General features: G+C 63.6%; 4 protein-coding genes across 4 annotated transcripts in view; all 4 read right to left on the minus strand.

Annotated features, from left to right (window-relative positions):
* Window positions 1-241: 241 nt before the first annotated feature.
* On the minus strand, window positions 242-1,448 carry MNEG_0541 (hypothetical protein; the record flags this gene model as incomplete). Its single annotated transcript, XM_014050970.1, has 2 exons — window positions 242-437; window positions 1,003-1,448. The coding sequence occupies 2 exons, from the start codon at window positions 1,446-1,448 to the stop codon at window positions 242-244; spliced, it is 642 nt and encodes a 213-aa protein (XP_013906424.1).
* A 1,205-nt stretch (window positions 1,449-2,653) lies between these two features.
* Window positions 2,654-6,323, minus strand: MNEG_0542 (hypothetical protein; the record flags this gene model as incomplete). The annotated part of the gene is made up of 10 exons (XM_014050971.1): window positions 2,654-2,738; window positions 3,088-3,203; window positions 3,461-3,572; window positions 3,814-3,921; window positions 4,112-4,205; window positions 4,398-4,561; window positions 4,818-4,922; window positions 5,213-5,260; window positions 5,489-5,616; window positions 6,003-6,323. 10 exons carry the CDS (start codon window positions 6,321-6,323, stop codon window positions 2,654-2,656), a joined length of 1,281 nt encoding a protein of 426 aa, XP_013906425.1.
* A 951-nt stretch (window positions 6,324-7,274) lies between these two features.
* Window positions 7,275-9,898, minus strand: MNEG_0543 (Uncharacterized protein ywlC; the record flags this gene model as incomplete). The annotated part of the gene is made up of 4 exons (XM_014050972.1): window positions 7,275-7,865; window positions 8,157-8,572; window positions 8,794-9,032; window positions 9,852-9,898. The coding sequence occupies 4 exons, from the start codon at window positions 9,896-9,898 to the stop codon at window positions 7,275-7,277; spliced, it is 1,293 nt and encodes a 430-aa protein (XP_013906426.1).
* Window positions 9,899-10,611: 713 nt separating this feature from the next.
* The window catches only part of MNEG_0544 (putative transporter), a gene marked incomplete at both ends in the record, with an annotated part of 2,314 nt that continues 808 nt past the window's right edge, over window positions 10,612-12,117 (minus strand). The window contains 3 exons of the mRNA XM_014050973.1: window positions 10,612-11,020; window positions 11,349-11,430; window positions 11,615-11,847. Of these exons, the coding sequence (XP_013906427.1) occupies window positions 10,612-11,020; window positions 11,349-11,430; window positions 11,615-11,847 (724 nt within the window). The remainder of the gene's footprint in view (window positions 11,021-11,348; window positions 11,431-11,614; window positions 11,848-12,117) is intronic.

The following is a 12,117-nucleotide window of genomic DNA, read 5'->3' on the forward strand; positions in this document are numbered from 1 at the left end:
TTACAGATGGGATTGGGGGTGGGATACATTTCAGTCTGAAATCATTTTGCCTGAGTTGTCGCAAAGGGTGAACGTGTATTTGATATTCCAGTGGTTCACCACGACGGTGTCAGTGATCTGGGGCAAGTGCAGTACAGCTGTCAATCTTTGAGGCGGCAGAAAATGCAAGCGTTTAGTGTGCAAAGTAGCTTGCGTGTTTGTATATCCCAAAGCAAGGGACAGCAATCAAGCGGTGGAGTGTCTACCACCCATCGGCAACAAGAATAGCCGCGTCCGCACGCTTCACACATGCAGTGTGGTCGACGTTGCTGGTTCCATTGACACAGGCTACACAGAACATGCCGCCATGGTGGCCCCCATGCAACAGGTTGCGGTGGCCCCCGTGGATGGCCGGGCGAGGGGCGAGGGGCCCAGAAACATAGCCATCGGCGCACGCCCTGCGCAGATGGCGCCACGGCGGGTTTGCTGTGAGGAATGTGCTTTTGTGTCAGCCGGACACGTCATCAGGATGGGTGTGAGGAGGCAAGGCAGCAGGGAGTGATCCAGCAGGCAAGGTGTTCCATTATTGGGAAATACCGCGAGCACTTACTGGCATGTGGGAGGGGTGGTCGGTGGGGCGCTGCCAGGCACAGGTGCGGGGAAGCCATACCCATCCATGCACACTGCACAGAGATGGTGCCACCAGGTGGAGGGGGGGGGGGCGGGGTCCGGAGGTTCAGGTCTCAGGCGGATGTCGCAACCCACTGCCTATCAATCAAGGTGTGGACTACGCAGGTTGCTGGTTGCGCCACGTCCATGCGGTGCTGGAGCCAAGCAAGCCATCCACTGCTCCGGAGCTGTCCGAGAGGCAGCGAACAAGACGCCTTTGGTTTTCTAGGAACCACGACATGCACGCAGGAAATGGCCCGGCTGTTGACGCGTAAGGTGCTCCAGGCCTGCCAGCTGCGCGTGCTGTAGATGCGCAATAGAAGGTGGCGGTATCCCTGGCGACACTCACCGCACACGCCCTTTTGGGCATCCAGCTTGTAACCGGCGGTGTCGCAGGCGGTGCATGTGATGCGCGTGAAGTTGGGGGCAAAGGTGGGGCCACTGAAGTTGCCAAAGCTGTCGCGGTGGCCGCGTATCTTGGAGGTGCGGCCACTGGAGCTCCTGGGACTGCTCAAGCTGCTGGGTCCGTCAACGTCATCAGAGCCGTCGGAGCCGTCAGGGCCATCGGAGCCCTCGAGGGCGTCAGGGCCGCCCCTGGAGCCCTCCCCGGAGCTGGGCTGCAGCAGGCGGCGGAGGCCGTGGAACGACTTGTGAATTTGGTGTGAGGCAGCACCCGGGGCAGTGATGTTGGGTATGAAGTCGGTGCAGGCGGTGCAGCCGGGCATCACGGTGCAGTCGGTGGCAGACGCAGTGGCGGCGAGCGCCACCGCCGCCAACAGGACCAGGATGACGCTGCGCATGGTCGTGTGCTGTTGAAGGGCCTGCGGGCGCCAGGCACGGAAGGGATTGATTACGAACGCCCTGAAATGTTTCTACAGGGCCCGTGCGGCATCTGGCATCCTCATGCACATGAGCAATGCACAAGCACGCAGTCCCTGCTGGCAGACCAGCACGAGGAATGGCGGATGAGCCCATTGGTATGCTCAACTTTATACTCTTGTGAGTTATGTGGAAGCTGTGTACTGGAGCATTATGGCCTTGTGTGCTGTAAAAGAGCGGGCTGAAGTACGATTCGACAGACATGAAGTCTTAGCGCTCCACCCAGGCCGGAACCGTGATCGTCATGCCCCCTCCGAATCGACAACACGACCTTCTCCGGTAACCAACAAGAAGTTCAAGGGCGAAGCATTCCTGTGCACCCAGCTCCTCACTCGCCTAGGCAGCGTTGGTGGCGGGTGCCAACGGTGGCCAGTTGAGCGGGGCCTGCCCAGCGTCAGCTGTAGCCCAAACCCGGCCGCGACTTGACGCAACCAAGCCCGTGGGGCAACCTACTCCATCAGCACGCCTGCAGCGCCACCACAATGCTGAAGGCAACCTTATGCATTTTTTGGGGTGCATTCTGGAGCCTGGATCACACACACAACAGTACGCACGCGTCCGCGCTGACCTTGGGCTCTTGGCGACCCGCAGCAGTACGCCCAGGAGCTTCCGAGGCACGTCGGACCGCTGTCCGTACGTTGCATTTGCGCATCTCACAATGATCTCACCCAGAAGCACCTGCGCAAACACAGTGCACCCTCCCCTGACCCCCCAGAATGCAACTCATGCCGGCTGAAACACAGCCCACATACCGCTCCTCCCCCGGAGGTACAGGAAGTCTTGCTGCACGTTACACGCTACTCCAGCTGCGACCAAATCAGCACTGATGTGAAATAATGATGACAATCAACAGGTCTTGATGCACACCATGTTGAGCCCAGGCGTGAACTCAACAAGAACACTCAGGTCAAACACCATCACATGCCCGTCTTACATACAGAAAAGGCTCGCGCCCCCAACAGGCTAATCACTTGAAGCAATCAAAAAATATCAGGGGGTGCAGTTGTGTGCATCGCGTCTGGCTGCAGCAGTAACATGCCTTGAGAAGGCCACCTATCAATTATTGGGGGATGCAGTGCCGCCTCCTTGCCGCGCCCTGGCCCGCAGCAGGACTCACTGCAAGTGCCTATCGCACTGCCCCAGTCTTCAGCTTTGGGTGGTACGCCTCCTCCAAGTCCCGCGGGCGCTGCGCCTCTTCACTGATGGCGTACCTGCAACCAAAAACACACACGCATGTGTGAGTGCGCATGTGCTCGTGTGGGTGGGCACGTGCGCGTGAGAAGGGAAAGCCGTGCAAACGTGCATGTGTGTGTCAACCCCTACACACCACCCACGCACGTGTCTGGATGGAAGTGGGAGACCTCAACACGGCTGTGTTCAGAAGGCTGGGCACGGCGGGCCCGGTGGCCGCGCACAGAGGCCATTGGATGGCGGCCCCAGAAGGCGCGGTGCGAGCGGCATGTAGCCGGGGGAGCTTTCCCTGGCATCTCCCTCACACCCCAAAACAGCGGTTGCGCATGAAGACCAGTCGGTGTCCTCTGCAGGGGCGCTTGCCTGTACAGCTTCTCGTTAAACTGGCCCTCAGTCCCAGGTTTCCCAAGCAGGTGCTGCAGGGCCCACTGGCTGTAGCGCTTGGTGTAGGGGTCCGCCACGTGCCAGCTGGACTTGACAAACACCTGGGGTCGGCGGGGTGTTGCGTGGAGGGGAGCGGGAGGAGCATGTATTGAGGGTTGAGGCACGGTGGTGGCGCGAGGCTGTCGCGGGGGTGTGGGCTGACTACCCCGTCAGGTCGGGCGCGGCCTTCACGGACCGACGCCCCCTATCAGACTGCACTTAGAGATGTGCATCGCCGCCCTGCAATGCAACTGTCCTGCCGCACGTCCCCACCCTCTCTCTGTGGCCACCCTACCCCCCCAGGGGGCCGCCCCCCCACCGTCTCGTAGGGGTGGAACGAGATGCCGCCGTACGTCCCTGCCCTGGAGGGGTGCACGTTGTCGTTGCAGCCCCAGTTGGCCTCGTCACGCCAGTCAGTGCCGGGTGCGTACCTTTGGGGGCGGGGGGAGGGCGGCGTGGGAAGGGGTCACGATGCGCATGTCTGGGCTGAGACAGAGCGCATTGCCTTTGTCAGCGCGGCCTGGCGCCCCCCTCCTCACGATTACTTGCACAAAAGCAACGAGAAGGACCGCGTTGCCGGTGCAGCTGTTGTTTCACCTGCAACCTGCTGCACCCAGCCTGCATGTCATGCTTTGATCCCTCCCCCCCAACCCCACATGCATTCCCTCCCACCTGGCCATGAGTGTGGCCACGTTGTAGCCCTCCTCAAACTGCGCCTGTGTGAGGCGGTACTCTCCCCCCACCACAATGCCCTGGTCACCATCGGTGCACAGCTTGCAGCTGGCAATGCGCATGAAAGAGGGTGCAGATTGGGTACGTGGTCAGCTGCAGACATTATTTGTATACAAGAGAAACAGCACCCCGCTGTGACGTTCCTAAGGACCCCAAGCAATCCTGTCTACCGCCCCGACGCTCCTCTTGAGGCCACCGTTCGCGAGCTGCTTTGGGGAGCAGGGCGCGGCCCCCTCACGTGCGCGTGACGAACACCCCGGCCTCCAGCGCCGCCCCCAGTCCGTCCTGGTCCAGCGCAAACGCCCATGACTCAAGGCGGGGACCAGGGCCCCCTGCGCGTGGCGGGCAGCACAGAGAACAGGCCGCAGGGTGGGCCGGGTGGGCGCGAGCTGCCCGCTGCTCGGAAGCTGACTTTGCGTGGCGGCTTCCCACACATTGCATTCGGCAGCATGCCACTCCATTTGACCTCCTCTCTGGCTGGTCCGGCCCTGTGTCCCACCCTTGAAATTCCTCACTGCCCACACCTGCGTCCGCCTCTGGCAGGCAGACCAGTGACGAGCCGACCGCATGCACTTCGCGTCCCATGCGTGCCAGGTAGGCGTGGGTCCAGTGCCACCCTGGCGGCACCCAGGGCGGGTAGAAGGGGCCCTTGACGCTGCTGTTCAGGAAGACAAAGTACTTGTAGCGCCTTTGCCAATACAAGGGGGATGCATTCGGAAACGCAGAGGTCATGGTTGTGAGGCGGGAAGATGGCCAGGGCGGGAGGCAGCAGATGGTTTGTGGACATGCTGGTTCACCTCATAAAATTGATTGTCCTGTTGCGTCAGAGTTTGATTGCGTCCGAGCCACGCATCCATCGCACACGCGCCGCAGCTTATCTCCCCCTCTGGTGCCCCCCTCCCCTCCTCCCCACCCCTGCTACCCCGGCGCCCACCCCCCCCCACCCCAGCAGCCGCAGGTAGCTGAAATACTCCAGGGTGGCGTTGTGCGCGCCCAGGTCCATGCCCACGTTGTCACTGCGCAGGATGAGGCTGAATTTTGGGTCATGCCTGGGGAGGAGGGGGAGGTCGGGTTGGGGTGATCGGGTTCAAAAGGGGGTGGGAGTGTTTGATTGTTTTGGAATCGATAAGTTGTGGTGTGGCCGAGCCACGAGGCGGCCTGGTGGCGAGCGCGTCACAGGGGCCTTCAGGCTTGCAGATGGCGCACCGATATCTCACAGCAGCGCGCCGTCCAGGCCGGAGGTGCGGGCGCTCTCAATGTTCAGGGCCACCTGTCAGCTGGCCCTGCCCCCTGTGCCGGGCGGCCCCCCTCCCTCTGCCCCCCCCCCCTGGGTCCTCACCACGCCTCCTTGATGCCCCAATCCCTCAGGTCAGCCGTTTCACGGTTCCTGGGGCCAGGGCGGTCCCACAGTGCAGGGCATACGGCGCGCCTTGAGGACGCATGCATTGGCGTGGCAGCCGGCGACCAGGGAGGGGCACAGCACTATAGCCCGAAGACTCCGACGTGGCAATCGCCACCACCACCACACCCTCTTTTTCTTGGGTGCGGCGGATGCCTGCGACTCCTGCTGTCCCACGGCCTCTGCGCCCACCCAAGATCTCGGGACGCCCCTCACCTGAGGATGCCGTACAGCCCCTGGCAGGGGGAGCAGTTCTCGCCGCTGACAACGATGGCCCAGTGCATGTCAGTGTGCCGCGGTGGGTGCTGCGTCCCCGCCGCAAGGAAAAATTCAAAGTTTGCCACCTGGAACGCAGAGGCAACAAGGTGGAGCAGCGGTTGCCATGGCAATGCAGCAAGCACGTGCGCAGCCTGCAGCAGGATCGCCAACGGTACCTGCCCACGCCACCGTGCAACGCATGGCGGCGACTTGCATCAAAGCCTCGACGCCCTGTACACCTTCAGCTGCACTGCAGCTGCTGCTCGCCCCCCTCCAGAAGCAGCATGCCCAACACACACACACACACACACACACACACACACACACACACAAACTCACGCACACACACACACACACACTCACACATGTGCGTGCATGCAAGCATGTGCAATTGCGATGCCCACACACCCTCCTTCATTTCCCAGCGAGACCCCCCTTGAAGCCGCCAACTGTCCCCCCCAACCGCCCTCACCTGCACAGGATCCTTTTCAAAGTACGAGTAGGATATGAGCACCGGTTCCAGCGCGTACGCCTGGTCCATGGCACTGCCCCCACCGCTGGGCCACAGCTGGTGCATCACGTAGGCCGTCGCCAGCAGCGCCCACAGCGCGCCAAGCACGGCAACGGCGTCAGCAATGATCGCGCCCCGCCGCCCGCCGCCAAACAAGCCGGCAAAGGCGCCGCCTGGACCGCCATGGTGCAACGCCGCAGAGCGCGGCGACATGGGCTGCGGCGAGACGAGCGCCGTCGGCAGGCCGGCTGCATGTCGGGTGTATGCGTTTGGCTTCCGCATGACCGCCTGCCGGTGCACCGCCAGGGGCGGCCCGTGGGCGCCGCTTTCGCCCTCACGATCTCCTTATTTTCTGTCCACCGTGAGGTGTCTATTCGTGTCAATGTTGCCTTGAGCCGCCGTTGCCGGCAGCCAGGTCAGTCGGACACCACCCCGGCTGGGTTGCCAGAGGTGCAGCAGCAGTGAGGGCGCGCCGCACCAACAGCTGCTTCAGAACCCCGCGCATCCGCTGGTGCTGGGCCCACGATGAAAGCAATCAAAGCGCCACTTTCTAACCATTTGCTGCAGGTACAGCTGGAACGAAGAATGCGTTGTGAAATGTACTGTATTGACCTTGTCGCGAACAACTCGACGTGTGGGAACCTCTAGGGTGACTTAGGTTGATCCTTCGCTCTGATGTGATAGATCTAGCTCAGCTCTTGGGCCTAGGGGGACGCCGCACCCATTTCACATGGGCTGGCTGCGGCCGCACCTCGGGCATGCGCAACCTCTGTACAGTCATAGTGATGATGGGTGCAGAGGTGCAAACCCAGCAAGGATCTTTTCCACCAACTGTCTGAAATCGACGTTGATACCATTAGCGCTTCGCTGGACCAGTGTGCGTGGCGTCGCTCTCAGTCGACACCTTGAGCACCCCTCAGCAACCCCTGCTTGAAGACAAGCAGCGGTGATTGTGTGTGCGTGTGTGCGTGTGGTTGGATGAGTGTTGAAGCAGATTTATTGAAACGTGAGCCCTGTGCAGCACCCCAACACAAGCCAGCTGGCCAGTGGGGCGGGCCAACCATTGCCTCAATCCCATGCACCGGTACCCTGTCTCAACTTGCAGTAGCATTTACTTCAATTACAGTGGGCTGAAAACCAGGAACACCAGCAGAGCACAATATCTAGCGCAAGAGCCGCACAACGGCTAGACTCTGGGGGTTCTCTTACGCAGCCCTGCAGCCTCCGCCGCCCTCAACGCTGCGCTGCATGCACGATGCCGCTTGCCGCCTTGCGCAGCCGGTTCATCACGGCCAGGCCCTCCCCACCCTCCAAGACCCCCTCCACCACGATGGCGTCAACGCCGGCTGCCTCGGCGTCCCGCAGGCCCGCAAACAATCTGCGCGCCACCTCGTCTGGGCGGGACATCGGGCCGAGGCAGTACTGCAGGGCTGGCGCCGCAGCGTCCTCCACGCCCTCAACGCCGTCCTCGCCGCCGCGACCGAGGGCAACGCTGGCAGATGGCAGCCACCCCGGAGCTGTAGCGTCCGGCAGCGTGGTGCGCAGGAGCGCGACGCGCCGCCGGCCCTCGAGCTGCAGCCGTGCCACCGCCTCAAGGGCAGCCGCTGCCACCCCCGCTCCCACCGATGCATCTCCCTCTGGGCCCACTTGCTGCTGCTCTTGATCGTGCTGCTGCTGCTGCTGCTGCTGCTGCTGCTGCTGCTGCTGCTGGGCAGGAGGCTCCACCAAAACGAGGGGGGCGTTGGGGCTGTAGTGGCGGTACTTCATGCCCGGAGTGGTGGGGGCCGCCTCGAGTGCCGCGTCGCTGAACTCCCGGCTGTACACCTGGGGGGGGGGGACAGCAAGGGGTTCCAGACATGGGCGCCCTCGCCCACACCTAACAGGCGCCCGAATCCCCTTCAAACACTGGGCAGGAACTCCAGCTGGGCAGCGCCACAGCAGCGAGCCGAGGGTGCCCGCAGGCAAGCTGCAGACGTAGAACGCAGCCGTCGCGAGTGCGATGCAGCCTACAGCCGACAGCCGTCACTGCGTGCCAGGCCGTCAATCCTCCAAGCACCGTGCCCCCTCTGCCACCTCTTGGACCGCCCTCGCCCTCGCCCTCGCCCCCGCCCGCACCTGCAGCGCCTCCAGCCCCGGCAGCGCCGCCAGCGCCTCGGCCGTCACGCCCCCCGGCCGCAGCACCGCTGGCGGCAACCGCAGCCCGTCCAGCACCGTGCTCTCGACGCCACAGCCGCATGCCCCGCCGTCCAGCACCAGGGGCAGCCGGCCTGAAAGGTCCGCCAGCACGTGGCTCGCCGCGGTGGGCGACGGCCGCCCGCTGCTGTTGGCGCTTGGCGCCGCGAGCGGAACGCCGGCCGCAGCGATTGCGGCGCGCGCGACTGGGTGGGACGGCATGCGGACCGCCATCGTGGGGTGGCCGGCGGTGACCGCCGGCGGGACGAGCGGACTGGCGGGCAGTAGGATGGTTAGCGGGCCGGGCCAGTGCGCGGCGATGGCGGCGCGGTACACTGGCGGGACAGGGTCGTCCTGACCTGCGCGCGGGCGGTGGGAATGGGGCCATCACCCTGACGCCCGCCAGCAGGCAAGAGCAGCGATGGCCGATCACGCGCCTCTGCTGCGCCCCCAAGGCACCCATCCACCATGAGCAGGGCCGCCTCACCTGTAGATGATACCCGGCCGCCCCGCCCGGCCAGGCACCCTGCTTGATGCTGCATACACCATAATCCTCACACCAGGCCCTCAACCCCCCCACCTGGGTAGAGCCCCCTCAGCATGGCCATGTCGCTGACGTGGACGATCAGCGGGTTGTCCGCAGGCCGCCCCTTGGCCGCAAATATGCGCGCCACCGCTGTCGCGTCCAGTGCGCTCGCCGCCAGGCCGTACACCGTCTCTGTCGGCAGCGCCACCAGCTGCCCGCGCCGCAGCAGCTCGCCGGCTTGCTGCAGCGCCGACAGCGCAGCTGCCAGCGCGGCGCCGCCGTTTGAGTCGCAGCTGTCTGTTGCAGCCGCCACTGGCAGTGTGTAGGCGTCGGCATCCAACGCCGCAGGGGCAGCAGTGGAGAGGATTGCGGGGTCGACCGCCAGGACACGGGTTTCACACCCAGTGCTGGGTTGGTGACCGTTGACGTGGCACTTTGCATCTTGGCGGGCCACTAGTTGCTGCTGCGACTCAAGCTGATGGTGGTCATGGCGACGGTGGTGCTGTTGATGGTGTTGACGATCAGGGTCCAAGGGATGGCTGCCGCAGGCCAGCGGCGAGGCGTCCTGCACGTGTGCCACGCTGCCCGCTGCAGCCGACTCTGGGGCGGCACCCGCTGGCGGCACCACCATGGTGGTGGGCGCCTGCGCCACTGATATGCAGACCCGCGCCCCCGGCGGCTGCAGGCGCTGCGGCGACGCCGAGGCGCAGCGTGCGAAAGCCAGCGCGGCGCGACTGGACCAGCAGCGCAGCAGTGTGTCCTTCTGCCAGTGGCGGCTGCGTGGGCCACGCACAACCACACCGCCCCCGCAGAAGGTGAAACGTGTCACACTGCTGTTCACCAGTTACAAACGTGCTGATATGGTCGAAGGAATCAATGTTAGCGACGACCTGCAAACAATGCCCGACGCTGCATGGAGCATTACGGTACAACTCAGAAGTTCTATCAAAGTAGTTATGAAACTACGCTGTCATCACTTTAAATGTCCGAGCCTCTGTTGGTGTGCCCAAGCCATGGCGGCCCCTGCGTATCTGTTGCGAGCCTTGCACAGGCAGCCGCATCCCAAACCGCGCCGTCACGGCCACCGGCCACGCGTCGTCTTGCCGCCTCACCCTGCTATTTTCGTCAGGCTGACCTCAGTGTCTGGTTCGCCTGCCATCAGGAGAATGGTTAAGCAGGGAACCGCCGGGGCTAGTGGTTGGAAGAGCCGGCCCTGTGGCCCTCAAGCTGGAGACACCCGCTGGACAGGATAGCTGTTGGTTGAACGTTCGTCCAGTGCCTGAAAGAACTTGTGCGTCCAAGGCATAGGCTAAAATTCAAGCTCTCAGCAGCATTCAGCAGGGCACGGGCCAGCACTCTGCTAGCTTGATGGCACACACGGAGCCACCAGCACCGCAGCAAGCCTCCCGGTGGTGCCACTCACAGCGGATGGGGGCGCTCAGCCAGGTGGGGCGTTTGCATGAATGTGCTTGGTCCGGCCAGCATGCGCAGGGACAGGAAAAAAACCAAAAGACAACGTCCCGCCGTGTCGCAAGGCGTTGCACCAAATGACTTGCTGGAGTGCTAAGCCCCAGCAGTGGATCTGGATCTACAATATGAGCACAAGCAAGGCGCAAGTCCCCCAAAATGATTCACGATGGTATTGTAGACTGGGTCCCACAAAATCTCCAGGTCTTCAGTACTGCATCCTCATGCTGCTGTCAGCGGTGTCAACAGGGCTGATGGGGCGGGACAATACAAGGGTGTGCACAGGATGAAACGGTGGGGCGGTCAAAGGCAGGGGATGTGGTGACAGCGTAAGTACCACACACGATGTTCCTGATATGGGCACCTGTGCCGCATACCATCGGCCGTGAGCGTTTTGCGCGCCGTTCACTGCGGCAGGAATGGACTGCGCAGGTCACCATCCAGCGTGGACTGCACTCCTGCTGCAGCAGCCGCCCCCGCCCCCGTCTCCTCGTCATCTGGAGAGATCACAAGGCCGCCGCCGCTCGCCTTTGCGGCACCGCCATCGTCACCGCTGCTGCCGCTGCCGCTGCCGCCGTCATCAGGCAGCAGCGGCGTCGCCTCTGCATTGCCGCCGCCCCCTGCGGCGAGGTTCGCTGCCAGCAGGTCTTCCGAGCGCTGGACCTCGTGCCGCCAGTCAAAGCGCGATATGACAGTGGCAAACACCACCGCCTGGAAGGCCGCCGCTGTGGACAGCCCAATCCAGAAGCCAATGATGCCCAGATCCAGCCTGAAGCCCAGGAACATGGACAGCGGCAGCCCCAGGCACCAGTAGCTGAAGAGGGGGGAGGGGGGTGGTGAGTGCCGGGGTGTAGGGGGTGAGCGTCAGTCGCGAGTGGTGGGGCAGTGAGTGCTTCAGTGAAGGGGGGTGAGGGGAGTTGAACGTGTGTGTGTGTGTGTGTGTGTGTGTGTGTGTGTGTGTGTGTGTGTGTGCAAGGTGTGGGGTTCCAGGGTTGAATCGGTGCCCCCATCGCAGCTGCAAGCGGCAGAGACATCCAAGCACAGCAGCTTGTTCAGTACAGTCGGCAGCCAGCTGGTCGTGCTGGCGCAGCCACAGCCCAGCGGCTGCGCAGCAGTGCAGCATGGCAGGTCGGCCACCTCACCCCAGGATGTTGAGGGTGGCGCCGTAGCCCTGGCGCCCCGCAGCCCGCAGCACGTTCCCCAGCACTGCGACACAGCTGTCGCCTGGCGGGTGCGGCAGAGGGTGTTGTACAACGTGGGTGGGTTGCAACAAGGCTCTACAAACATGTCGGTGCAATATCTGGCAGCCATGCGCCGGGTCGACACAGTGTGCCAGCGGGTGGCACGCGGGTGGTTGACGGTCCTGTCACCGCTCCCGGGCCGCGCGCAGCCCTCCCCCAGGGCGCACCCAGCAGCGAGAGGGCCATGAAGGGCAGCGCCCGCGCGGCCAGCGCCACCACTGCGGGCTCCTCCGTAAAGAGGGACACCAGGGGCCGCCGCAGCAGGTAGGTGAGGCAGGCCGCCGCGCCGCCGATGCAGAGCGTTAGCAGCGCCGACACGCGGAACACCAGGCGTGCACCCTCCGCGTTGCCGGCCCCCAGGCTGTTTGCGACACGCGTTGAGGTGGCGCTGCCCAGGGAGCTGGGGGCGGGGGTTGTGTGAGGGAGGGAGAGGGTCATGGCTGGTCAAGGCGAGCCATCACACACAACATTGAATGACGATTGCGCAGCGGAGTTTGCCGCTGGCAAGAGCATGGACGCCCAGCACCACGACTGTGATTGCATCGCTACAGATGAAACCTGTTTTCACGCATCCACCTGGCCGCTTACACGACGATCCAAAGCGCAGAGGGGAGCCAGTCAAGAGCCAGACCCCCCTGCCCTACTCTGGCCCCGCTCCCCTCTTCCCCTG

This window comes from Monoraphidium neglectum, assembly GCF_000611645.1.
Source record: "Monoraphidium neglectum strain SAG 48.87 unplaced genomic scaffold scaffold00045, whole genome shotgun sequence".
Taxonomy (NCBI): Eukaryota; Viridiplantae; Chlorophyta; class Chlorophyceae; order Sphaeropleales; family Selenastraceae; genus Monoraphidium; species Monoraphidium neglectum.